A 26,898-nucleotide genomic window follows, 5' to 3' on the forward strand; every position below is an offset into this window, starting at 1 on the left:
ATTTATTATTATGGAATGGTTAAATTGCTATCATTGACTGGAACAATTTGCAAGAGTTCAGGTACTCAAATATACTTGTGGGAACCTATAACCAAAGATTTATTAAATATATCGAAGGTATTAGGTTTAGCAGAAGATGCAACGTGCAGATTTTGCTATACAGATGAAGAAACCTCTCTCCACATTCTCTCGGAGTGAGAGACTTTGTAACACCAAAGCATTACACCTGGGGACGTATGAAATAGAAGAAGTGATTTTGTTGCAGTTAGAGCCATCCCACATCCTGAAAAAAGTGGGATCAATAGATCAGATATAAACATTGTCGCAGCGCAAAAACGATCCTTAAATACACATATTCAACAAAGTAGATGCTATTTAAACATGATTGAAAATGAACTTTTTTCTTAGAAAACAAATCTATATTGAAGTTGCAATGGTTTATGTGCCATCAGCAAAATAACGTCGATATAGAAACAAAAATTAAATAGAAACTAAACTGGAATTTACATAATTACGTGATGCACGTCTCTATAACCAAGTCATTGCTGTCATGGTTATTTCAGAATCATTATATAATCAAAGAAAAACAAAGTTTAACGTTAATAATTTATTTTATTGACTTTGAAATCTATCCATTTGAAAAATATTAATGGAATACATTTAACAAATAATTAAAACTACAAATTTAAGCAAAAAATTCACTTTTACTAGATAGGTCGTATTCAGATTCTTCATTTTTATACATATCAATCATTTTTTGAATATCGTGCGACAACATTTCTAATTGTTTCGAATGAGTCAACTGCAACTTTTCTTTTTCACGTCCCTGTTTATTCTGAGCTGTTTTGCGTTCGTCAACAAAACGTTTATTGTTATTTTGTTGTTTTTCTTTCAATCTTCGGTCCTTATCCTTTTTGGTTTTGAGATTCTTGTCATTTGCAATCTAAAAATAATTTAAAACCTAATATTATTCCCAGTATTGATAGAACCAAATGGAAAACTCGAAAACTAAAGTTCCAGAGAGTTTAATTTCACATAATTTAATGTAAAACGTATAATGAAATATGACATGTAGAAAAAACATAATTGAATTTAACCTCAGAAATAAACTGGATTTGAAGTGTAAGTTGAATAAAAAATATTGTTTCTACAAAAAAATTATAGTTACTATTATATAAATTCTCTCTCTTATCCATTCACGAATTAACAGAAATTGTTTTTCTCTTGACTGAACTATTTTTTCTTCAACTTATTTCAATCAACCAATGTAACTTTTAATATAATATCACGAAAGTCAAAATAAACTCAACTGTTACACTTGATTTCACTCCTTTCTTTGTAACTTTATTAGCATCAGAATCAATCAGTACTTAAACAAGAGTCTTGTATGTACAATTAACCATAAGTAAAAATAAAAAATCACCTCTTTTGCTGTTTCAACAGAAATTTTAGCTTGTGCACTGCTTAGCTCCTTCATTTCTCGGTCATGTTTGGCATCTAGTTGTTTAATTTGTAATGACTGCAGAATTTCCATATGTTTTCGCAGTAAATCTCTTTGATCATTCAACTGATTTCTCAAAAACTCCCATTCTTGCTTACGATGTCTTTCCATTAAAGCACTCCATTCCAACGTCTGCTCTGTCACCATTTTACGAATGGCAGGATCGTTAACTAATTCATTTTTACTTAAAACATAAAAGTTTGAATAAATTTGAAGTTATTTATGAAAATTGAATCAAAGATTTGTTCATAACTGATGTCAAAATACAGGAAAGAGTAAAATACCAAATAAACGGAAACAAATAATTAAGCATATCAATAGCGATAGGAAAATGGAAAAACTAAGATTTACAATATTGTTACTAACTTGTCCACGACATGGACCGTGAAGCCGGTTTTGTTCAGGTATAATGAAAGTCTAAAATTTGGCGAATACACCGGTTCAGGGAATGCGTTGATGTTTGTTTTTATAATGTTTTTATCGTAGCGACGATTTGTTTATATTGTTTTTCGGAACCAATTTCTAGGAAGGCCTTTTTATTTATTTTTTTTGCTTTTATTAATATATTAATTCTAGAAACTCCTTTCTGATATAAGTAAAAAGTAACTGGCGAATTTTTAATAAATTAGAAAAGTAGTGAATAAGTTAATTATTATAGTGTCTGGTGTAAGTGTGTAATAAGAATAGATAAATGACCAAGCAAGTGATACTTATAAATATATAAAGTATCCTATACAAAACTTACTCACTTTTTTCCTTTAATTAACTTATCTATGGCAGCACATTGATTTTTTTGAACAGCCAATTTTTCTTTGGTTTGTTTTTTCTTTAAAGTGTCGTATTCTTTTTGTTGTTTTTTGGTAGTTTTTTGAAAAGCTTTATCTTGCTTTATTGATTCAATGGTGATAGGTTCAAATACTGAAATTCAGAAAAAAATTATTTGAAATATACATAATAACAATAACAAAAAATTACCAAGTTTGACTTCCTCTTTTTTTTCTTTCTTCTCTGCAGTTTTATCTGCTGTTACCTAAAATATGACATTGTATTATTCCTTTAATAATTGCAAATTTTTTTTATATACCTCGATACCCATTGATGACATTTGCTCATTTTGCTTTTGTTGGGCTCCCATAAAACCTCTGGGATCACTTAACGCAGCCATGAAATCTTCGAATCCATCTGGTACGTAAATTTTAAGTTCGATATTACAGAACAGCATGGGAAGCGACATTGGAAAGTTTGCTTCTGTCCTAAGGGAGATATGTCGGTATCCAGCCTATAAATATTAAAAGTTAGATATTATACTTTAAAATATGATGTCCTAAAAGTATATTATTATTCCAAGCGTTATCAATGAAGAATTAGTTTGCTTTGATATCTACAATTAACAACAATACAAAAAAAATTATAATTCAATTTTTTCGAACAATTATCTATAGGAAGGAAGAGTACCAGGAGATTAGGTGATTCGAGCCCTAAATAACACTCTTTGTTTAGTAATAAATACACCTTATCATTTCTAAGCAAAATTGATGACTTTATAGTTTTTTGAACCTTTACTTCACGTGCAATGAAACAAATGGTTTGAAACTAAAAGTACAAAATTATCACCACCTCATGAATTAAAATAGTTATTATCGAATAGTTCCCTTTGTGTACAACTTACCTGTAAACCATCAAGAGGTAGAATTCTCTGTCCCAATAGTTTCCCGCTTTCATCATAGACTCCAAATCTTAAAACAGCTAAATCGGGCAACACAACTTTTCTGAACAAAAACGGTTCTTCGTTATAGACAGGATTGAGACCATTTGCAGGTACCATTCTTGTACGAAATTCTCTTCTAATTGTATCAGTAGGTAAACCATACATATCTACTTCAACATATGTACCGACCTAAAAAATAATAAATTTACAATAATTACCTTATTATTTTTTTATAAAAAATCAAAAGTACTTAGAATTTCCCTACCTTTGTCTTATCTCGCACAAATCATGGACCTATTACTTACAAACAAATGGTGCAATTGATATGTGAATTCAACTTACTTTTTTGTCTGACAAGAATTGACCAGCAATTACTTGTACTGAACACTGAGCAGCAATAACACCGTCTACCGGACATTCTGCAAACGGATCAAAAGTTCTATCATGACGTCTCATAAAATCTGGTTTCAAAAGATAGCCACAGTTGCCGTTGTATTCAAATTTTCCTTGATTTAACTGCATGGGTAAATCGGAAGTTTGAAAATTCAATGAAACCATTTGACATCCAGCATTCCAAAATACCTTAAATATATCAAAGAAGCATAAGAAAGTTTAGATACTATTTGTAAATTTCGATAACAGTACTTCTTATTTAAATATTCGATACAGTAATGTATGATTTCAGTACTAAATCTATATCAAAAGGGCAAAAAAATGGAACTATAAAGAAGCCCACACACTAGTGCATCTATCATTAAATCCAAATGAAAAAACTACTCACTTGAGGCATGTAATTTGAAGAATTTGCTCGGGCACCACTGGGATAAATACGGGACATTTGTCTTTTATTGTAATTAACAAATTCAATTGCTTGAGTCTTCAAATAATTTAGACCTGCTGGTTCAGAGAAGCTGGACATGTTATGATGTACATTTTTTTCTAAAAAATATTATAATTCTAGATAAATTCTTGAAATGATTCATTCTTTAAATTCCTATTTTAATTATCTGGTTTAGGTTTCAATAAATTATTAAAAGTAACAGAGACCGACTTTTTCAGAATTTGGTAAGTTTGCATCTCCATTCCAAAATATTGATGGCAGCTCAGAATGATGGGAGTGCCTTCATAACAAATCATCTATATTTAGATGACCCAGGACAGTTTTATTCATTTTGGGTACCTACATTCCGACTTTCCGACACGGAAAGCGGCATATTTTTAAAGTAAAAAAAACAGTAGAATTTCAATAAGTGAATGCTAAAAATATAAATTTGGAAACTTTTGCCTATTGAGATGAATATTTAAAAATATAAAAGTAAGTGATATTGAAACAAATTGAGATTAATAATCATAATAATAAGTATAGTCAATATTAACTAACTTAACTAAAAAAATATATAGAAATAAAGTTTTATTAACGTTGAAACAAACAATATTAGTTTATCTTCAACAGGTAGCAAATGAAAGAAATTTATACCATAATCCATAAAATAAGTTATTGTATTAATATTGTTACAAATAAAAATACAGTTTTGGAGCTTTTGCTGTTAAATAAAATGTAATTTTTGTTTGAAAACAAACTTACGTTCTGCTACATCAAATCCCTGAAATTTGACTGGTTGTGCATAGTTTACCATTGAACTCAACCAAGGGTGAACATTTGTAGTAGAGCCTGTATAAACGACGGTAGGTACTATTTCTCCTTCACCGGTTTCGGGAGGATTCTGGAAAAAATTGCAGAAAAGTATTTTATTGAAATTCATAAAATTATTAAAAATAGAAACATTCTCAAAAATGGCATCCTTATTTTAGAAGCAATAGGATTTTTATATTACATTTAAAAAAATCGTTACATAAATTTGAGAAAGATTCAGTTTTTTTATGATCATCACATATGATTTATACCATCCCTAATGAGGAAGGGTCAATTTAAATAGTTGTATTGCCAGCTTCTTTATCAAAGTTTAATATTTTATAGCTAGAGCAAATCAATTATGCAACCCAATATCAAAAGTGATTTCTGCGCAAATTAATTAGAACATCACCAAATGATATGATAAATACTTATCCAATATATATATCTTGCCCATATATAAATAGTTGAAAATTATGTTACCTAGTAAGTGTTGAAAAAATAGTCTCAAATGGAATGATTATGTTTCAGAACAAAAATCAAAAATTCTTCTAAAGAAATTAAATTGTAGGTTTACATTTGGATATCATTATTTCAAGATACCAACATTTCTAGTTATACGTAGAAAGTACAAAAAATTTTGGGGTCTCATTAGTTATATTGACTATTTTTTTTATTATTTATATTGTTATGAAATTATATATTATTTAAGAATTTTAATAATTACCTCGATGGCTGCATCTGGTGGTATAGGTCGATCAGCACTTGCATTTGCATCTTCTTTTTCTTCATCTTCAATTACAAACTGACCTTGTTTAAACAACTCTAACTCATGTTTCTCTACTTCTGGTTTTAATCTAATAAAAATATATAAATAAGCATATATAGCATTACAAAATATATAATGTGGAGTGACTAATACAAATTTTTAAATAAAAACCAACAATTTTTTTAAACCGGATCGTATGTAATCCATTGGGCCTTCATTATTTATTAATACAAAACCAACGCAATGACATATTTTTTTCTTAAAAAAGCTGCAAACTTTTTAAAAATTATTCATAAGTTTTATTTTATTTGAGGTCAAATTAACATATTATAGAAGTTTATTCTAAAAAACTGGTCAAATAACATTTCAAATTCAATTATCTCTCTTAAATCAACAGTTATGTGCTACTTTTTTTATGTGATTGACTTTAATTTGAATTAACCAACTTCAAACTTGATATCGTATGTACATCCTTAGATCATCACAAAAAAGAAAAGGTTCAAAAAAAACGAAAGCAGAAAAAATGCTAACGGTAGTCCAAATAGATAAAATAGATAATAAAAAATTTATTTTCAAGTTTGGAGAATGTATAAAAAAAATTGGGGGGGGGGGTTATATATATAGCCCCGGGCCCCAGGACCAAGAGGGCCCCATCATTTGGAAATAGTTCTGTATTTTTTGATGTGTTGATACCACAAATCTAACGTATTGATATTATTTTGTGAATTTTTCCGGGTTTTCGAATTCCTCAAGGGGGCCCCGTCATTATTTTAGCCCCGGGCCTTATAAATCTTAATCCGGCCCTGCTTGCATGGTTTGAGAAAAAAATAGTTTTGGATAGTTTATATACAACTTTTATTATAGTTTTTTCTTCAATTGTTTGATCAATATTTATAGGGAAAAAAATTATTGAAAGTTCAAAAATTTTGTAGGTTTTATAAACATTTCAATAAGGTCGCCATATTGCATGACGTCATAGGTATAAAATAAACATTGGACATATGATACAAAGTAAATACGACAGTTATTCTCTCGGTTATTCTAAAATAAGCGTTATTATTAAACTTTGATTATTCTGGAAAACGGTATTAAAATCGTGTTTTGTGCCAAGATATAAAAATACCTCGACTAAAATACCTGATAAAGTTTTTTTATGATGCCAAGAAATTCGAATAATCACCTCCCGAATTTAGAAACATCCACTATATAGGATGGATAATCAATTACCTTTTATTTTTAATCAATATTTTTCTTTTCAAAGCGCTTGGTGGTGGTAAGGGACAACCTGGTTCTAAAGGATATTCTTCTAAAGGTTCTCTCAAAAGTAGATCACCTGAAAAATTACCCCTTTATTAAAACATTTATTTAGCAAATAAAACTATGAAACAATACAAACTATGAAGAATTGTTATTTATTATATAAAATTAAATACAATCCCCAACAAAACTAGTTGACTATAACTCTTAATAAAATAACTCCAAGTTTAATTTACAAGCCTTTGGAATCAGCTACCAAGGCACGTCTTTCATGAGCACTACAGCCTACTCAATTTCAAGAACAATATCCACAGGCACCTTTCATATTCTTTGTTAAGCATACTGGGATCGTTTATATTGATTCTCTTTTATCTCTAATACAAACTGGATTTGAGTTTATAGGAAACAGTGAAAGCTGTACACGTCCTGAATGAATTAGTCATTCATGTTATTTAATAACCACACTTTGTATGTTTTATCTTACTTATTCGATAAAAGATGAACGGTGTCGATTTTTAAAACTTTGAAAGAACTTGATTCATTTTAAACGGTTGTGAATAATGTACCTAAAATTTCATCACAATATTTGGCCAATTTGTACTGCTGGGATTTACAGCAATGATTTTCGAATGATAATATTACAGGATAGTCGGATGTAACGAATGCGGTGTCTCTAATGGCATAGATAACATCTTTAAATAAAATATCACTGCACATTGCCCTTCCATGTGTTATAATGGGTTCTTCATCTTCACCTCTACCTACAAAAAGTATTTATATTAAAGATTGTTATATATTGTAGATCAATATATCGCACCCCTATTTCAATAGTGCCATAAGGTTGTAAATGCTAATTTCACAAGTAGCCCAAAACAAAAATGTTTTCTGGATCAGTTAATCCAGTACTTAGGCGTAAAATGTATTATAAAATCTACATACTGCTTTAAAAAAATGTTTTTTTTGAATGATATAGCATTACTGTTGATGTTAAATTTATTTAGACTTGTGAGTTAGGCGAAAACGGAATATGACTATTTGTATTTCAGTTTGATGTAAGCAAAATCAACATCAATAAAACAAAATAATATTAAGCAACATGAAACTTCGGAAGCACATTGGCCTCATATAAAGATCATAAATCTTTGGATTAGTCGTGTTGTACGGGATCAGAACCAAATTAGTCATTTCTTCTTCCTCTTTTTCTTATAACCACCTCTTGGAAATCTTCACTCTCATAGGAGGTTTTCAATTGAAAGGAAAAGGGTTTCTCCTCGTATCTCCTGACTTTTATATTTGAAGATAAAACTTTCTTTATATTATAAAAATCAGTGTGGGTTTTAGTACTACAGCTTTAATTTTTGTAACATTTCTCGACGAAATGAGATGACTTACTGGCTTACGGTACTGTTTATGGTGCATACAGTCGCCAGTAACTCATTGTAATGGTGACACATACGCGGAATCTGTTGGCACTAATTATATGGCACATTAAATCCTGTAAACATCATATTAAAGGAAACATTGTACAGGAATTGTCAATTTAAATTTTTTTGGGGGATATGGCACTGTTGAAATAGGAGTTCGATATATTTATAAAAATTAAGTACACTCAGCAACTAACTAGCTCATGAAAAATTTGTATATTACATGTACGTCTAATGGAAGGAAATATGGAAAGAGTTCTAGCCTTGTTGTTTGAAATTAAACCCAAGGGAAAAAATTAAAGGGACTTAAGATCACCAAGCAAAAACAGGAAAAAAATAAAAAGACTTAATTTGATAAAAAAACAATATAGGGTGATAATATATATAATAAACATAGTACAAATAAATGGTACTGGAGAAGTAGTACCCAGCAGTAGCACCTAGCAGAAGAACTAGATGAGGCAAGAAAAACAATAATTATAAGAGAGTGGAACAGTGAAGTTGAAGATCCAACTATAAGTTAAAATGAAATAAATATGATAGATTTTTGCAGAATAGATATCAGCACCCACATCAAACAATTTGAAAAAAGTTGTGTTAAAAAATGTATATTATAATATAAAGTCAATGTAAACTACAAGAACAATTTGTATTTTCTGTAAAATCATGTGATTAATGTCGGTTAATAGCTTATTGGGTTGAATTATCAGTCCAATAAAGACATTAATAATAATTTTTGGAGAAGAAACTATTCAATACATACACAAAGATTAACCAAAACAATACAGAAAGTCTAAACAAGAAATAAAGCTAGAACCAATAAGAAATTAGTGATAGTTGAATTGAAATAAATATTGGAAGCAAGGAACACGAAAATTGATTATAGCAAACATGGTAATATATGAAGGAAAGAGATAACTACAAAACTTATAAACGAAGAATTTTAAAAAAGAGAAATCCAACCTTAGAAAAAAGATGAAGATTGAAAATAAGAAATGGCTGGAAAGAAAAGAGTAAGACATGGAAAAAAAGCCGTGAATAATAATAATTGAAGATGAAGATGAAACGAGGAAGAAAATGCATTAAAAATAAAAGATAAAAAACAAAGTTATAAATAACTTGGAGAAGAAGTAACAGAAACAGATACAATATACAAATAAAAATATTTAGGGGAAGAAGTAAAAGCAATCTAAAATAAAAATAATCAACAGGGATATAATGAATACTAGACAAATGGAGAGACTACTTTGTAATAAAAGACTACATTAGCATTAAAAAGGAACATACAAAATTAAAAGAAATAGGGGAAGAAGAACAACTAATAATCAAAGAAGTGGAACTAGTCATACAAAACATCAAAACAGGACGAGCAAGTGGAGAAAACGTAGATTTCTTAGATTGCTGGGAGAAATTTAACAAAAAGTTTTATATGAAAATAGCTGAAAATGTATGGTGAATATTTTACACTGTGAACTATTACAGTTAAATAGAGCAAAAGGATTTTTTTTTGAGTTGGCAGTGTTTAACAAAGGAAATGATTAGGAAGAGCTTTTGTTGAAAGTCATTACAAGATACTTTGCTTTGGTTCGAGAGAATTACAACTCTAAATTTAAAAAAAAAACTAATATAAAGTAATGGAACATCTTACCATCCCAGCAATCCAACTCTACACAACGACAACCCGCTAATAATACTTGTCTATACATTTCCACTGAAGATTTGCCTCCAAATTGACGCCCAGATAGATACGTATTATGACTAGAATTTATGTAATAGGCGCAAAGTGGTAGGTCCATCTCCATGTATATATCCAAACGGTCAAGGAATACTGGAGCATTTTCATCAGACATTAAATATCTGAAAAAGCATGTACCTCTTCAATCACCATTATGTTAAATTAAAAACTAAAACAGCAATTACATACAAGAATTTATAGTCAACATATAGTTCTTGTTCTGACATAATAAGTTTCTATTTAAACTTAGGCAGCATCGCACGAATGTAACCCAGACAGAAATACAACTTCTTGTGTTGAGAGCTATTAGAATCTGTGTCCTACTCTACATTAACGTTTCGTCTCGGATTACTTAATTTTTGTCTTATATTGATGTTACTATGAAGAATTATAAATTTACCTAACTAACGTCAATTTATTATTGTATTCTTAAGATTTATTATGCACTGAGGGCTTATGGGAGCCAACATCATAGTTAAGCGATATCAAGAGTCTGTTAGACACTTGAAGTTCCATTAAATTTCTTTTAGTTTATATTGATGTGACTCTAACGATCATAAATATAATTATTCAAAGCTTCTGTGTACACTAGGATTTTGTTGGTTTTTAAACAGATAAGAGGTTCTTAATATTTGACATTCGTCAAGTGGAGTAGTCAGATTATTGAAACCAAGTTTAATTGATTATTTTCTTGCATAATAAATAGTTTTAATGTTTTAATATATAGAATATGTTCAACCATCATTGGTTAGCCTGAAGATAAATTACAGTTCTTATACTTTACCTAATTAACCCATCTTTGGTAAGTCGTCCGGCAGCCTTTGATGCCTCATCTTGCTCATATGTATCTATAATTTCTTGTGCACGTTTCTCATCATACAAAGGATACAATATTTCATTTAGACGCGGATCTCTTTGTTTTTCATTCAAAAAATTTATAAACTGATCCAAACTTAGATAATCCGCATTTCCGGTAGTTCTGAAATATTAGTACTTACTATTAGAAAGTGTACAGTTAACATAATTATAATTTTGAAATATAAATGTAACAAAAATGTAATTTCATATGTCAATTTAATAAGTCTATACTATTTTTTTATTGTTATCGAAATGACATAAAGTTTTAACACTGCTAGCAATATATAAATTTCTAGATACTTCAGATCAATAAATAAAATTAGAAGTTGTGAAACCCTCATAGAAGTCAGTGCCCTTTTTGCAGACCTGTGACTGATATTAAACTTACATGCTTCTAAACAATTCTTCAATGTCATTTCTAGGACAGATCTTGTGATATAAAGCATAGAATTTATCGAATGTAAATGCTTCTGGTTCGATGGTATCATTTTTTCCAGATGGAAGATCAAGTTCTGACAATATCTGATAGACTAGTTTTTCTGTTTTGCCCGAGGCAAACGTTCTAGCAATAACTTTTACTGGTATTTTACCTTTTTGATCTACTAAAAAGCCGAGACGCATCCAACTGGAAAATATAAAATAATTATGTATACATAATATAAGAATTTTTGGTTAATTTTAAAGCTTTTTTAGATACATTTTTTACATGAATATGGAAATGTATTTTCACAGGTGAAGATATGTGGTTTAGTTGGTACTCAAAACACAATGCTGGCATTGAAGCTCTTATCCAAATATGAAATTTAAAAAAATATTCAATTCAGAAATTTATCAATAGTGGACTAAAGTTGGAGAAAAAGATAAGATTAATTTTTTTAAATTAAATTTATACATCGAGGCCAATCAAATGTATATGGTAAATTTATATAGCTTTGACTTGAAAACTGATAGATATGACTTTTTTTACTACTGATAGTAAATGTCATACAGAGTGATGCAATAAATTCGTGAAGTTTTAAGAATCTAGTTAGTAATTTAGTTATATGCTTTTTAAATACCAAAGAATTCCAAATGAAATTATTAAAAACATTTTTTGTTATATATACTTATAAAAAACAATGAAAATAATTTATAAAAGTTACTATTCGAATTTACGTTGTCCGGTTTTATCGGCATGTTATTTTGACAGATTTATATTCTCTTTTAGGTGGATATCTTTTGTAATTCAATTATATTATTTCAATTCACATTTGATTGGGACCCTATCTTCTCTATACAAGTATAATGACTAAATCGGATCTAAGGATCTGAAAAAATATTAGTTAACATACTAATTAAATATATTTAGTAAAAAGTTTCACTTAAACATATTAAACCTAACATTGAACAGATATTACAACCGTTAATTTTAAGCTTTATCAATGTCACTTTCAATCTATTAATACCTATAATCACAAATATATGCTAATTTTGTAAGTAGTATTGAGGTGTCATATACACTGCAACCCAAAACCCAAAGGATCTATTCTCTCCCCCTTTCATGCTGTGATACTGGAGAACCCAGTGTTTACAGTTGATCTGTTGATCGCACTCCTTTTAGAAAGATCAGAATGTGGGATGGTTGCAGCTACCAGAGATCTTCGTCTTCTATTTTCACACTTCCAGAGAATGTGGGTACCATCCTCTCTGCCACAGAATCTGCTAAGTCTAGCGACTTCAGGTGGCCAATGAGACGACAGTGCCTCGTTAGGTACTAAGTAGGTTGTTCTGGTTACAGTTTTCCAGGAGAGCCTTTGCCTGTCTCAGTCCCTGTAGACTATTCAAATAATTGGTTTTACTCCTATCTATGTTATTTTCCAATGCTTATTCTATTGTTCCATAGCTGATACCACAGGAGGGTTCAGGTCCCATTAAGGGCTTGTCTGTCGCCGCTTAAAGCTACAATGGCAATGAGAGTTCATTTCTTGTATGGTGTTTTGATCCCACTTACTTCTGCAGCTTAGTATTGAGGTAATGCTAATTTTAATGTAGGGAATAAACGTCTTATCATTTTTTCAAGAATACATTGATGAGCAGGCTTGAAAATATGTGCCAGGGCAAGGTGGAGTTTTACAAAAGATGATATTTAATGGAAATCAGTAGAATTCATAATTATGATGCAAATACTTATAGAAAATGAAGTGAAATCTGAGTATAGAATACATCATAGCAGAAAAAGGTTGACTCAAATAAGTGTAAACATATACCGTCAAAAAGGTGAAAGAATTGTACTACTTTTTAATACATATTATAATAAATTTTTATACAAATCAGAATTTTGGATAATACAAACTTCTCTACAGTAGCAGTAACTTGGAGCTCAAAAAAATTTTATATCAGTATTTTTCAAGCCAAAAAAACTACTATTTATTTAGATAAAGTACAAAGTAATCTAAGAAATTTGAAATTTAAGCATATTTAAATCAACCGTTTCACTGTCTAAAAAATATGGAGGCGGACATTATTTCCTTCTATATTATTTAAAATGTATAAAACATCAGCAAGTTATCCTGTAGTTTTGATAAAAGCTAAGCCTTAATGTCAAATAGTCACTAATCACACTTAATTGACCAAGAGAAACATTTTTCAGGCATTCCATTTGCTTGATTCATCTGAATATTCCTTTAGGATAAACATTTTTTTAATCTTTTCATTTTCTTAATTTTAAAACGTTTGCATACATACTACTAAATTCCTATACGTTTTTTAACTCAATTTGAAGAATTTTTATTATTATTTAAGAGTTGCAGGTCCTTTTCTGCAGCCCTAAGTAATTATTAAGTATAAACCTAATTAATGTGGTCGCATACTAAACTAAAGAATATTTACGATCCCCCAATTATCTTTTGGACAAGTAAAATAAGCAAAATTATCATTTAACGAAACAAAATCTGTTATTAAGTATCAAATATTATAACTGCTCTTCAAATGAAAAATAAGCATTCTCATTATCTATTTATGACTACAAAGATCCGATTTAGTCTGTTCACTAAATTAATAAAGGGGCTTTTGAAATATTTAACCTAATCTATATATGTTATTCTCGTTTAAACTGCCTGTATGTCAGACACATACTCGCTGTTTTACTGAAATGACCCCAACCATACATTATTTCCTTTCACTTCTTGCTTGAAATGATATAAATAAGCACAATGGTTCACATCCTTTGTCAGCAAGGAAGTGTGAATTGTAATTATATAATTAAGAATGAGAGTGTTGATTTGGTACAAACTAGAAATAAAGTATGACTCTTTGAAATTATATAATTACAATAAAAAAACATAAATTCGAACACAACAGATTCTGTCAAGATATATGTGTAGCTAAAAGTAAAAACTAAAATAGATTAGGATATAAATCTCTATTTTCCTCTGGATATTGGATACAATACACAAAAAATCAAAAATTCATCAAAATCAAAAATAGTGTCAATTTATGTGGGATGCTTGATACTGCAAAAAAATTTAATTTTATGTGTATATACACCCGACAAATATTTTATCACGTTTTTTCGTAAAAGGAAGTAGTTTACTGTATAGATATAAATATTGGGTGATATTTTAACTCTTGAATCTTCAATTCGAAATGTAAAGATTTAACCTACATCACTTCGATAAAATATGACACCTTGTTTATTTAAACATTTCATAACTATTTATGTCCAGCACTTTGGAATATCGTAAAATTTGAAAAGAGCTGAGTTACTTGTTTTAATGTTTAACTCAATTTAGGAGGATGTAAGAGTACAGTTCCTACACTTCCAGTTAAATATTACATCACTCAATAAGTCGCGTGACTGATACACAGATGACGCTGTTATTGTAAAACCCATGTGACATTCATGAAGTACCAACTTTCAAAATACTATGTGTCAAATTTCATAACATTTCGATTAGTCAGAAAAAAGTGGCAGCCACTTAAGTGAAGCTACTTTTGTTATTTTGAAAACAATTTCGTGTGTTAATTTATTATTGCTTCTTGATGAAAAAATGAAAATTGTACAAGCTCAGCAATGGCTTCAAAAGTGTTATCCTGCTTCATAGAAAAGAACCATTTGTTATTGGTATGCTTAATTTAAACGTGGTCGTACAAACACCGATGATGGTGAACGTTCTGGTCGTCCAATTGAGGTAGTTACTCCAGAAAACATCAAAAAGTCCACAAATTGTTTATATCTAATCATGAATTGAAATTGCGTGAGTTAGCTGAGGCCGTGAAGATTTCAGAAAGCAGTGTGTTTACAATTGTGTATGAACATTTGACAATGAAAAAGTTTTCAAAGTGGGTGCCGCGTTTACTCACAGTCGATGACTGTTGATGATTCAGAGCAGTGTTTGGCCATGTTTATACATAAGATTTTTTGCGTCGATACGTGACAATGGACGAAACATGGATCCATCATTTCATTCGAGAATCGAAACGATCTTCATCTGAGTGGACTACAGGCGGTGAATCACGTCCGAACGCACAACAGTGAACTACGAAGGTTATGACTTCAGTATTTTGGTATGCGCAAGGAATGTTGTTCATCCACTATCTCCAAAAGGGAGAGTCAATCAATAGCGAATGCCACATATAGTTGTTGGATCGTTTGAATGCAAAAATCAAGGAAAAATGGCCTCATATGTCGAAGACAATGCACCGATTCACAAATTGATGGCAACGATGGTTAAATTGAACGAATTACACTTCGAATTGCTTCCTCATTAAGCGTATAGTCCAGATCTGGCCCCAACTGACTACTGGATATTCAAAAATGAAGCCGAAAACCTATTTTGAAGCAATAGACAAATATCCTTCTACAAGTACGACATCGAAAATTTAGAGAAGCGTTGGAATGATTGTATTGATCTTGAAGGAGATTGTATTGATCTGGAAGGAGATTACATTGATGAATAAAATCGATTTTTGGCTAAAAAAACGTATTTTTATTAGTTAATCAGACGAATTATTGATTTAATAAGACAAATATGCATCAAATAGTATTACACATATAAAAGAAAAATTTTGAATAAAACTCAGTAAAAGGGAACATTTTACATAAGCAATTTAAATTAAATCTCAACATTTTGAGAACAATATTAATTATTTAAAATATTTCTAATCGTTAATGATAATCCCTGTATAATTTCATTATTATGGATATTGTCTAAGATAGTTTTTACTTTCGTACAATATTATTAGAGGGATAAATCGCAAGTAATGATCAAGTTGAAAATTTGAGTACACCTAAGAATTAAAGAAACAAAAACCTTTTTTCAGAAATATCTTCTAAAAATGTGTAAGTCTTGATTTGCAGCCTTAAGCTTAAGCTTGAAGCTTTTAAATAGTATCTTTTAAAGCATACTGAAACACACTGTATATTTTAAATTAAATACATTAACACGTTACCTCAAGAATTAAAAAAAAACGAAAAATGAGTTTCACATTATAAATATACTAAAGTTTTATCCCTCCATTCTAATTAATATAAACAAGTATGACTCACTGTTTCATTAAAACTGTTCTTGGGCAGACATTCACAATTTTATTATTATGAGTGATTTTCCTCAAGCCCTGTTGCCATGCCTATCATTTGCAAGAAGCCATGCAAGAAAAAAATGCAACATTTCATTCACATACACACGTAGATTTTGATTAACATCTACCATTTTAACACAGTATATAAAAAAATTGAGTGTAATTTTTGTATTTGTAATTTGTAATTTTTTTATTTGAGATTGACCCTTTAAAAGATTATGATCTATTTTATACAGTTTATGCTAAGATGGTAGATGTCAAATTTCAAATACACTGGTGAGCAAAAAAATCGACTGAGGCGACACCCCTGAAATCGCAAGTCACTGGAAAAAAACTGAGCCCGAGGACTATTATAAAAGGTTATCTGCCGACCCACCAATATCAGTTAGCCATCAAACGTCAACCGATACACATCTCCGTTAACAACAAACTAGAATACTACCTGAAAATGGACAGAACAAGTGATAAAGCTGCTCAAGCGGTCACCGTATTGCAATAAGGCCAGTCATTCTGCTGTTTTCGGTCATTACCAAGAGACTAATAACTTTCATCAAAGACGCGAATCCGGAAGAAAAAAGTGCACATCCGAGAGAGATTATCGATTCATTCTCAGTATATTGCTGAGAAATCAGGCCCTCGCTGGTGTTCAAGTCCAACGGGAGATCCTAGAAACGCGAAGAATGGCTTTGAGTGGCTAGACTGTCAGAAGAAGACTTGAAGCAGGTAACCTCGAGGCAAAAAGGCCAGCTACTGGCCCCAAATCACCTCAGCCTACCGAGCTATGATTTGCCAGAGAACACATTAATTGCACTGACGAATAATAGAGCTCCGTTCTCTTCTCAGACTAACGCAAAGGGTGCCTGCCGGGTAACGATAAAAGAGGACTACTAAAAGAGTCTACAAAAGACCTGAAGAAATATTCTCGCAATTTTGTGGCTTTTGCAAGAGGTGCCTGGATGGTTTCGGCGGGTATTTCAATAGAAGAAGCAAAAACCTATCCACTTGCTGGTGGATCGAGGGGATTAACGGCGAACTGATAAATAGAAGAAATTTTAGGGGATCACGTTAATCCCTATACAAGTTTCATTGGCGAAAACTTCAACAATGCCAGTCCACATACTACAGGTTCTATACAGCAGTATTTACAGAATGTCAAAATTGCCGCTAAGGATGGGCCAGCGCATAGCCTGGACTTGAATCCTATCGAGCCTTTATGGGATGAACTCAAGTGAAAAGTTCGCGATAGAAATCCTATACGGCCACCAAATCGATTTCAAAACGACGCTCACTGAAAATGGGATGGCATCGAACAAGATCGAGTAAAGAAATTTATTCGATCCATGAAAAATCGATGTTATTAGGGCTAGGGGAGGAAACACTAAGTATTATTTTGACGAATTTAAGCTTGTATTTTCTTAAATGTTTATTACAATCCTTCTCGTTTGATATCCTCCCATTACCAAAACCCAAAAATAACTAAGACTTGGCTTTGAAATGCTCAAATCAGATTTATTGCTAGAGACTTTTGACCGCGGGCATTCGTCTTGAGTTTGATTTTTTGCTCACTAGTGTAGATACAATACAATTGTAATAATGTTCAAAATGTACGATTATGCCTACTATTTTATGGGTTCGCTAATAACTATCATATTTATTTTGCTCACAGACCCTAGGATCAAATAATTGAACAATATGTAATGTATTAGCAATCATAGAAAACAGCTTATGTTGTGATATGTACTAGAGTGGTAGCTTTTGTTATAAACACCGCTTGACGATGACCAAGACTTGCCTAGAATATCTTGCACGTTATTTGACATGCAAGGTCATTGCCATTGCATCACGATTGTCATTAACCTAAACTAATAACTTTTTCTTCTACTACTTACTTTGAAGGGTATTTACCTTTATCACAATAAAAGTAAACAAAAAAATATATAAATATCTGAACGCCATTTTGTTATGCCATCGTTAAACCAAAAGTGAATAGAAATTCAACTTGCATGCGATAAAAATGACATAAGTTGATAAAGTTTAAAGTACAGAGATTCTGAGAATCATTCAGATGAGCTTCATCTGCGCAGGATTTTGATCAAGACATTTTGCGTCTTGCATTACATGCTGTCTTGTTTCATGTCAAGTTGCATTTATAACAAGAAGTAGTGGAAATAATTGATTTTATGGATATATGATATGATTTGTAGGACAAAATCTTCATTTCAAACCTTATTACTACTGTTTCTAGAAACAATTTGAAATAAATAACATCAAGACATCGGTATTCCAAGTTGTTCAGTATGTACAATCAATAAATTATATTTGTATTTTGCAGAAGGTAGACACAAAAATAGCACAAGATATATTTTCATTTCATATTGTTATCAATTTTTTTTATTTTTTATATTAATGAAATAAACGAAGAGAACATTTTGTGAAAGACTCCCTCATTTAAATACGATTCAACATTGACTATTTGTACCAAAAATACATAAATTTGTACCATAAATACAAACAACCTATATGATTTTACTTGCTGTGAGGTCACACAAATTTGAAATTAGTACAGGGGAAAGCCCCATGACCGATCGTGGAAAATTTTTTAAATATATACCAAAATGTAGTGACAGAAACAGATATTAAAAATAATAGTAGAGAATGTCGATAGGTTATTTAATATTTGTCATGAAAAAGGCTATCGACGTGCTAGATTGTCGACTCTATTAATGATAACTGCCCGCCATAAACTAATGTTATGTATAAGTTTATTCTCAATCAGTGTCAGGCTAAATATATGGCTCTCCAACGTTTTGTAAGAAAATTCCAAATAATTAAACTTCTATTTAGTTTCATAATTTCTCAGAAGTGATTAAATAAATATCCCTCCAACTTCTACCTCTTTGAGATTAAAATGTTTGCTTCAGAACTTTGCTTTATATAAGAGGTTATAGATTTGTTAATATTATTGAGATATTTCATCAACTAAGAGGATGGTCACTGAAGTATCTGGCCCGACCTAGAGATGGCGGTAGTTGCTTGAAAAACACCACTGTATTAGAAAGCACACAATCTATACAGCGAATGTTTCAAGTTTCAAGACGCCACGTTGTTTAGTATTATATACTTTTATTTGAAAGGCATTAGCTCAACCAATATAAAAGCTGAACTAGATTGTAGTCTGGGTTAGATTGCTCCTTTGTTATCAACAATAAAATATTGGGTAGCAGGGTTTAAACGAGGCCGTAGGACCTACGAAAACCAGCATCGCAGTGGTCGACATAATGAGGTGAAGACTACAGAAATGTTGAAGAAAATCCACAAAGTGGTACTGGATGATCGTAGACTGACATGGCGCGAGCTAGCGACATAGTAGGCATTTCAAAAAGTGTGATACATCGTACATTAACTGAAAATTCGAACATGAGAAAGCTGTGCCCAAGATGGGTGCCGCTTTCGCTTAAAATGGAACAAAAACAGTGTCGTGTAGATGTTTTCATCGAGTATTTAGCAATAATTCACAGAATTTTTGCGCAATTTCATAACCATGGATCCATCAATTCATACACCAAATAAAAGAGCAATCAAAACAATGGACTGAAATGGGAGAACCGGCTGAAAGGAAAACAAATTATAATTTTCATTGACTATTTTGAAAAGGAAAAAACTATCAACAGCGAGTATTATGCGAACTTATTGCAACGTTTGAGCTAATAAATCAATAAAAAACGGCCGCTTTTGGTTAAGCGTGAACTCTATCGTTGATTGAGCTTCTTTATATTGTGAGGCTCCATACGATTAATTTACCATAGGCCTCGAATGGTATTGTTACGCCACTGCCTAAAAGGCTACAAAACGGTGAACTATTACGTAAAAAGAAGCGTAATTTGTATTGGAAACTGATACTGAAATATCTACAACATTTTAACGACAAAGCTGACTGTCCAATAGGCGTGGTCTTTTACAGCGAAAAAAATTATTATAATAATTCATTTTTTCCATACATTATCTTTGTTTTTCTGTCTAAAATAAATTACAAAAGCCCCTGTAACACAAAAGCATATTCGAAAAGTGTGCTCAGGTGAAAAATAGGCATTTTGCATATTAACATGATTCTTGACCATACTCCCTAACTAAAATTTATAAATAGGAATAGAAATACTTGGTCAGAGCTAACATACTGCCCTTTTAGAAACATGGTGGACACTCAGTTTTACACTATAACTATATTATATTCCATTGCAATAGCAAAACAGCTTTCTTGCGTTTTAAGAATTTATTTACGTTGACTGTAAACATTTCTTAAACTCATAAACATTATATACAAAAATGACAACAGAAACATTAATTTTGCTCAATAAGTTGATATGCATGCAAGATATTTTTCCACAGACTTACTGTTTTTTCAAACATGTCATGGGACAAAAATTATTTGCTTTCCCATTGTGGGTGATTTTTCTTAGTCCATCCAACCATACCTTTAAAATTAACACTTATAAAAACAAGTAACCACCAGCCAATCAAACAGAATGTCTGTTAAAACTGGGATGTGTATAAATTAAAATTTTGTACATACAAATCGTTTTGAACCAAGACCTGACAGCAGTATAGGGTTAAATAATAAGTAATGGAAGCCAAGATAATCCAAAATTCGTTATTCACTTTATTCTCATTGATGACCAAAGTAAAAATCTTTACATCTTTATATATGATATATACACCTGTAAAACTATAATTTCTGATCTAATGGATTAGTATGAAAAATAATCTTGTTAGATGAAATATCTAACTTGAAATGTTAAACCAGTATTTCTTACTTATTTGTCAAATTGACAAAATTTTAGTGTTGAGGTGTCTTATAGTGAACAAACGCATGTTTTTGGTCCTCAGATTTTGTAAAAGAAATTGTTGAGAATACAAAGAATTGTTTCCTAATGATCCAGTGCCGACATTTAAACAATTGAGAACCGTTTTCTTGAAAAAGGGAGATTCAAATCATTCTATTTGATTTTTGGACGCAATTAGCAATTAAAAAAATCAGAAAATATTACACTTTAGAAGAATATCTTGAAAAAAAGGGACCATCAGAAAATATTGGTACTGAATACACTGTTTACACCACCAGTACACCAACATTCACAATTACACTTCAGAGACTGAAGGTGAACTGTCAGACATTGTAATTGTGAGTGTTGGTGTACTGTGGGTGTATTCAGTATGGATATCACCAACGGTTCCAGAAATTCCAACTTAGACAAAATATTGGTATTCAGAAAAATATCCAGTGAAAATTTGTCCAGTGCAAGATTTTAATCTTGTATGTAATTATATATGTAAGTAATTTTTTGGCAAATAGTTCAACCCACAACTAGTAACTTTGAGAAAAAAAATAAATAGGGAAAACTTGATTAGATGAAAACAAAAACAAACAAATGTTGTTGCAGTTATTTTGAAGACTTGATAAATTGCTAAAGGTTTGCTATATTGAAAATGGAGTAATGCTACCAAACTTTATGGACAATTGCATCAAATCAGTCAATGAAATACCAATAATTAAAAACTTATTGAACAAGAGATTTTAAAATTTAACAATATACTGCTTTGTCTTTTGTGTAAGTAGTAACCAAAGTTTATAGAAAATTCTGAAATATGTAGATTTTTTATTTAATATTATCCATTGCATAAACATGGTTTTTAAATGTGACAGTCAAGGAACTTTTCAATTATTTGAACTGATTCTACAAGCTTTGGTAAATTTATTTAAATGCCCAGTGATCAATTGAAATTTTTTGAATTCTTATATAATACACCTTTTTATGATCTCCATAATATGTTTCGGTTTATGTATGTGATATTAGGTTTGTTCCTGACTAGCAGGTTGGAACAAATCTATTAAAAATTACCCATTTAATTACAAGACCTTTAGAGATTACAGAAACTTTTGTTTAACGGCAAGTCCTTGTAGTGATGAGCTCTGAATTTAAATGTAAAGATCTTTTATTTGAAAAAAATAGGATACCAGAATTATTTTTAGTTCATACAGTGTGTCACATTTAAGATGAACACATCTCCATATTTTGTTATTTTAGAGAACTCAAATTAAAATTTATTTATTATTTATTTTCAATATCGATTCATAAACTTGACGCACTGTTATTTTTTTTTTTTATTTTGATCTATACCTACATGAAATTATTTTTCTTATTAATTTGATATTTAGTGAGATTTTAAAAGTAAAATTTTCAATTTTAAATGCCATTTCCGAGTTTTTTGAATTCTAGTTAGTGTTTTGGCTACTCCAGTAAAAATTTTAAATTTCATTATTTTTAGAAAAAAGGCTCATTTGACTGTAAAAACTCAAATCTGAATTTTTTCGAATAAATTAAGTGCAATGCATGTTCTGATGTAAAAAACCTAATTCCATCTCAATATTTTAAATCTTGCCTATGCATTATTTTATTTAAAACAGATGAGTTGTAAAGAGGCCAAATATTAAGTCAAATAAAGAGAACAGAACATTTTATTATGAAATAGCTTAATTTTATACAAGTATATGTATTTAATTTGCCCACCAACCATTACCATGATGCAACTGATGATATCTCTTGATGATAAATTAATTTAAAAAATCTACATGTCCCACAATTTTTTATAAATAAATTTTGTTTAGTCAAAAACAAATTTATGTATGTACCTTATTATAACAAAAATTTGGAAAACATTTATAACTCAATTATCTTTAAAAGTTGGCATATTTAGAAGCATGTTCCAATTAGTAAGAATTATTATTGACAATCAATTCTCATGCAAAACATTAAAAATATTAGTTTCTCAGACCAATCAAATAAGTCAAACAATTATCATCAAAGCATTGAACTATCATATGACTGTAGCTCATAATTTATTCTTAAAAGACAGTAAACTTTATAATAAGCATAATTCTATATAAATTGCATAATTCTATATAAGAATTATGTACATTAATTTATATAAATGATAGAAAGTCCAAAAATAAGGCTTCTTTCTTTATGTGGACCTATTTCAAACTGAATAATAAAGTAGACACAACCCTTTTAAGGATTGAATTGATTCAATTATTTTTTCAATTATCTATCAAATGTTTTCGATTGTGAAATTTATATTTACAAGATATAAGGATAATTAATTTTATGTATCAATGTACGTTATACACATAGCAAAGGTAGCAATGTAATTTTCCAAATAAAATGAAACCCCTACTAAGACAGAATTGTGATGTGAATAACATCTATAAGTATCTATTAAATAAGTCTTTAATAAGTTATAATTATATTACAAAATCCTATCTATCCCATCCCATATGACTACAGGGTAATTCAATAAATAAAAGAAGTATATTCAAAAAAAGAAAGAACATTTCAAAAATATGTAAAGATTACATTAAACTTGACTCTGAAGATCAATTTAATCAACATGTGATATCTATCGAAACAATACAATAACACCTTTTTGAATAGAAAAGAATACAATTTTTTGAATAATTAAAAACCCTCCAATTCTACTCTATATTCATATTGATGTGGTAAATGGTGATATAAAGTTAATTATTCTAACATATTAAAAGCTATTCCATAATAAGAATTGCATAATCAAAAACAATTGAAAGAGTAAAGTTTGCAATCCACTCCTTTTAAGGGTTATATCATCTTATCAGGTTTAAAAGAAGTGTGGATAAAGTAGAAGTCCTCTTATTTTTGGACTTCAACCAGTTTTTTAAGATAGTACACAGAATTCTAAGTACCTTGTATATTCTATTGTCTTTACAGATACAATTATATCACAAATATGAATAATTATATATTTTGGCTTTGGATATAATATCAGTTCCTCAAAAAAGAGACAAGATGTGATCAAAGTAATCTTATAATTATATATGGAATACTGAGGACTATAGGAAAGGCTAATTCTTATATGATAATATGCACTTTGAAATTAGAAATACATTTTATACGTTTTGTGTACTATAAAGCCAACCACTCACGATGCAACCATAATTCAGCAGTGGCAGTTGCATTGCATTTGTTGTTTCATTTGATTATCATATGCTTATTTTGTTTTTTTTTTCAATATAAGTAATCAAGAACTAAACTTCAAATTTGTGGGAGAAGTGAAAAAACAGCTTTTTATTGACATTCACGCTGTAAATGTTCTATCTGTCTAAGACAGTTCTTGTGCTGCTACGAACAGTCTAGAGTTCACATTTTGACTTAGGTATGAATAGATTCAATACTCTCTCTGTACCCTGAGTTGACTGCTGTGTTAATAATAATCAATAACGCCTTTCTCATCTGAGTCTGAATAGTTTGAAAAATTAGGTATCCCTGCTGCACCAACTGATTTAATTTTGATTACAAGTTGTATCCATGTACTCTAAAAGGTTTATTTTGATTGCAAATCTGTTGCAAGATCAACTGGTTTGCAGCCTTTTTTTAAAATCAATGGCATCGTGGTTGGTCGGTTAAAATTAATCAATGGTTAAAACCATATTTGATTCCAATCAAATTTCATTTTTGAGCTACAGTCAGTAAACATGAAATGAAATTATAATTACCTTTGCAGTTTCTACATTCGGGCAAACAATATGTTGATAATTAATATTAATGTAATCTGTTCCACTACAAATTGTTAGAGATTTTTCCTCCACATCTGGTCCATGTCTACTTTCAAGTAAATTTTGGTATTTCAAATCTTTAGGTAAACCACCTGCTCGAATGTCACTGACTTGACATAATTCAATAACATCACCTTCCTAAAAATTTTTATAAGTTCAATATTTGACAATACTTGTAGTAGAGTTTAATATGAAAAATTATAAATGGAATACATTAGTCACCAGATTCTGAGGAATCCAAAAATATTTAATTAAAGTGACATTTAAAATCAGTATGCTTAACAACAATCAGATGATATATTAATTTTATTAACTTCTTATGATTTATATTTCTCAAGAATAAACCCGAAAATAAATCAGTTGTAAAATGTTGGAAACAAAGTTGTATTCCACTACAAATCAGGGTAATAGATTATGCTTATTTCTAGATAAACCCAGAATTATATATAGATAACAGGACAAAAACTATCCATTTTATTAAGTATAAAATGTTGAAGCATATTTATTTACTACTGGAGAAACATTGAGCGGCTTTTGTGTTTCTTGTTGTTTGTTTTATGTTCAGCAAAGTTACTAAATAAGTACTACTTTTGTTTCAGAAACAAATTCCAGTTAAAACTTTTTGTTCATGGTTTACAATTTGATTTGGAAACTTCAAAGAAAAATCAGCAACATGATGAAACAAATACAAGTTGTTGCAGTGTTAGGTCATTATGTATAGGGAATTATCTTTGCTAAATCATTGATCAAAAATTCTTAGTATAAACATAATAGTTGTATATGTAATAGTTATAGGTAAAAACTACTTTGTCAAAATATTTCATTTATAAGTTTGTAGCTAGAACTTATAAATATTTAAAACATATGTATATCAGCTATATTTCTTTTATATAAGTTCAAAACAATCAAAACAGATAAAGATTTTCAAATAAAAATACACAAACAGTATAATAGTTATATTTGAAGCATATTTCTGTTTACCTACCTTTCCTTCACTTTTCCAATAGATGAAGAATCCATACTGATCAACTTTAAAAAGGGCTCGTTGTTCCAAGACAACATTATCCTTTTCCTCGGTCCATCTATCAAACACACATCCAGTTAAAAGAGGCTCAGGTATAGGTATATGCCAATCAAACTCGAACTTCTTTGTCATGTTTTAGGCCTAATTTTATAAAAATTATTCATCAGTTTCCATGATTTATATGTTGCATTTGTATTAATATCACATTGTTTTGTAATGGAAGAATATTTGTTTATTTTAACATTAAAACAACATTAACGTCGGCTTTTCCCTCCTGCTTAGCAAGGCCATCAAAAATCTATTCATTTATCACAAATTACCAAACACGTTATAAACATACTGTCACTTATAAATTCAGATACACCTGTCATTATTTTTGGTTTAGAAGAGGGAGGGAATGAAAATGACCTTGATCTATCATATTTCATGCGACGTTGCCGCTTATTCAAAGGCGTTTTTCACTATTGCGAATGTTTAGTCTATATTTTTGTAACTAATTTAGTTCCGTAAAAAAACTTTCAAGTGGTTGAAGTTAAGTAAGCATAAATGGATGTAGTTGATAGATCAAGATTCTGATCGCTAGAATATCAGTTTTGTGATTGGGCAGTAGTGCTTTTGACTCAAGCATAAATGAAATGATCTATGGACCACAGATCTATAGATGATATGTTCTGAAGATTTCACGTACAGTTAATATTAAAGAGAAAGATATTAGATTAGATGAGCTAGTGCGTAAAGGCCGTGAATCTACCTAACCTAATATAACCTCGCTAGCACTTCGATCTA

General features: G+C 30.2%; 1 protein-coding gene across 4 annotated transcripts in view; it reads right to left on the reverse strand.

Moving 5' to 3' along the window:
• Positions 1-592: 592 nt before the first annotated feature.
• The window catches only part of LOC130891164 (1-phosphatidylinositol 4,5-bisphosphate phosphodiesterase), a 30,117-nt gene continuing 3,811 nt past the window's right edge, over positions 593-26,898 (reverse strand). For 3 of the 4 annotated variants that reach the window (XM_057795759.1, XM_057795760.1, XM_057795761.1), the window contains 18 exons: positions 26,074-26,253; positions 25,029-25,226; positions 16,413-16,492; positions 11,274-11,510; positions 10,812-11,006; positions 9,941-10,149; positions 7,435-7,629; positions 6,839-6,944; positions 5,570-5,699; positions 4,795-4,933; positions 3,991-4,148; positions 3,552-3,791; positions 3,171-3,398; positions 2,586-2,780; positions 2,477-2,531; positions 2,251-2,419; positions 1,424-1,685; positions 593-943 (listed from right to left, as the gene is read on the reverse strand). In XM_057795759.1, coding sequence (XP_057651742.1) covers positions 686-943; positions 1,424-1,685; positions 2,251-2,419; positions 2,477-2,531; positions 2,586-2,780; positions 3,171-3,398; positions 3,552-3,791; positions 3,991-4,148; positions 4,795-4,933; positions 5,570-5,699; positions 6,839-6,944; positions 7,435-7,629; positions 9,941-10,149; positions 10,812-11,006; positions 11,274-11,510; positions 16,413-16,492; positions 25,029-25,226; positions 26,074-26,244 — 3,225 coding nt within the window. In that variant the 5' untranslated portion in view covers positions 26,245-26,253 and the 3' untranslated portion in view covers positions 593-685. Of the gene's footprint in view, positions 944-1,423; positions 1,686-2,250; positions 2,420-2,476; positions 2,532-2,585; positions 2,781-3,170; positions 3,399-3,551; positions 3,792-3,990; positions 4,149-4,794; positions 4,934-5,569; positions 5,700-6,838; positions 6,945-7,434; positions 7,630-9,940; positions 10,150-10,811; positions 11,007-11,273; positions 11,511-16,412; positions 16,493-20,836; positions 20,917-25,028; positions 25,227-26,073; positions 26,254-26,898 lie in introns of all 4 variants that reach the window. The other variant, XM_057795757.1, reaches the window with a different exon arrangement.

This window comes from Diorhabda carinulata, chromosome 3 (genome assembly GCF_026250575.1).
Source record: "Diorhabda carinulata isolate Delta chromosome 3, icDioCari1.1, whole genome shotgun sequence".
Lineage (NCBI taxonomy): Eukaryota > Metazoa > Arthropoda > Insecta > Coleoptera > Chrysomelidae > Diorhabda > Diorhabda carinulata.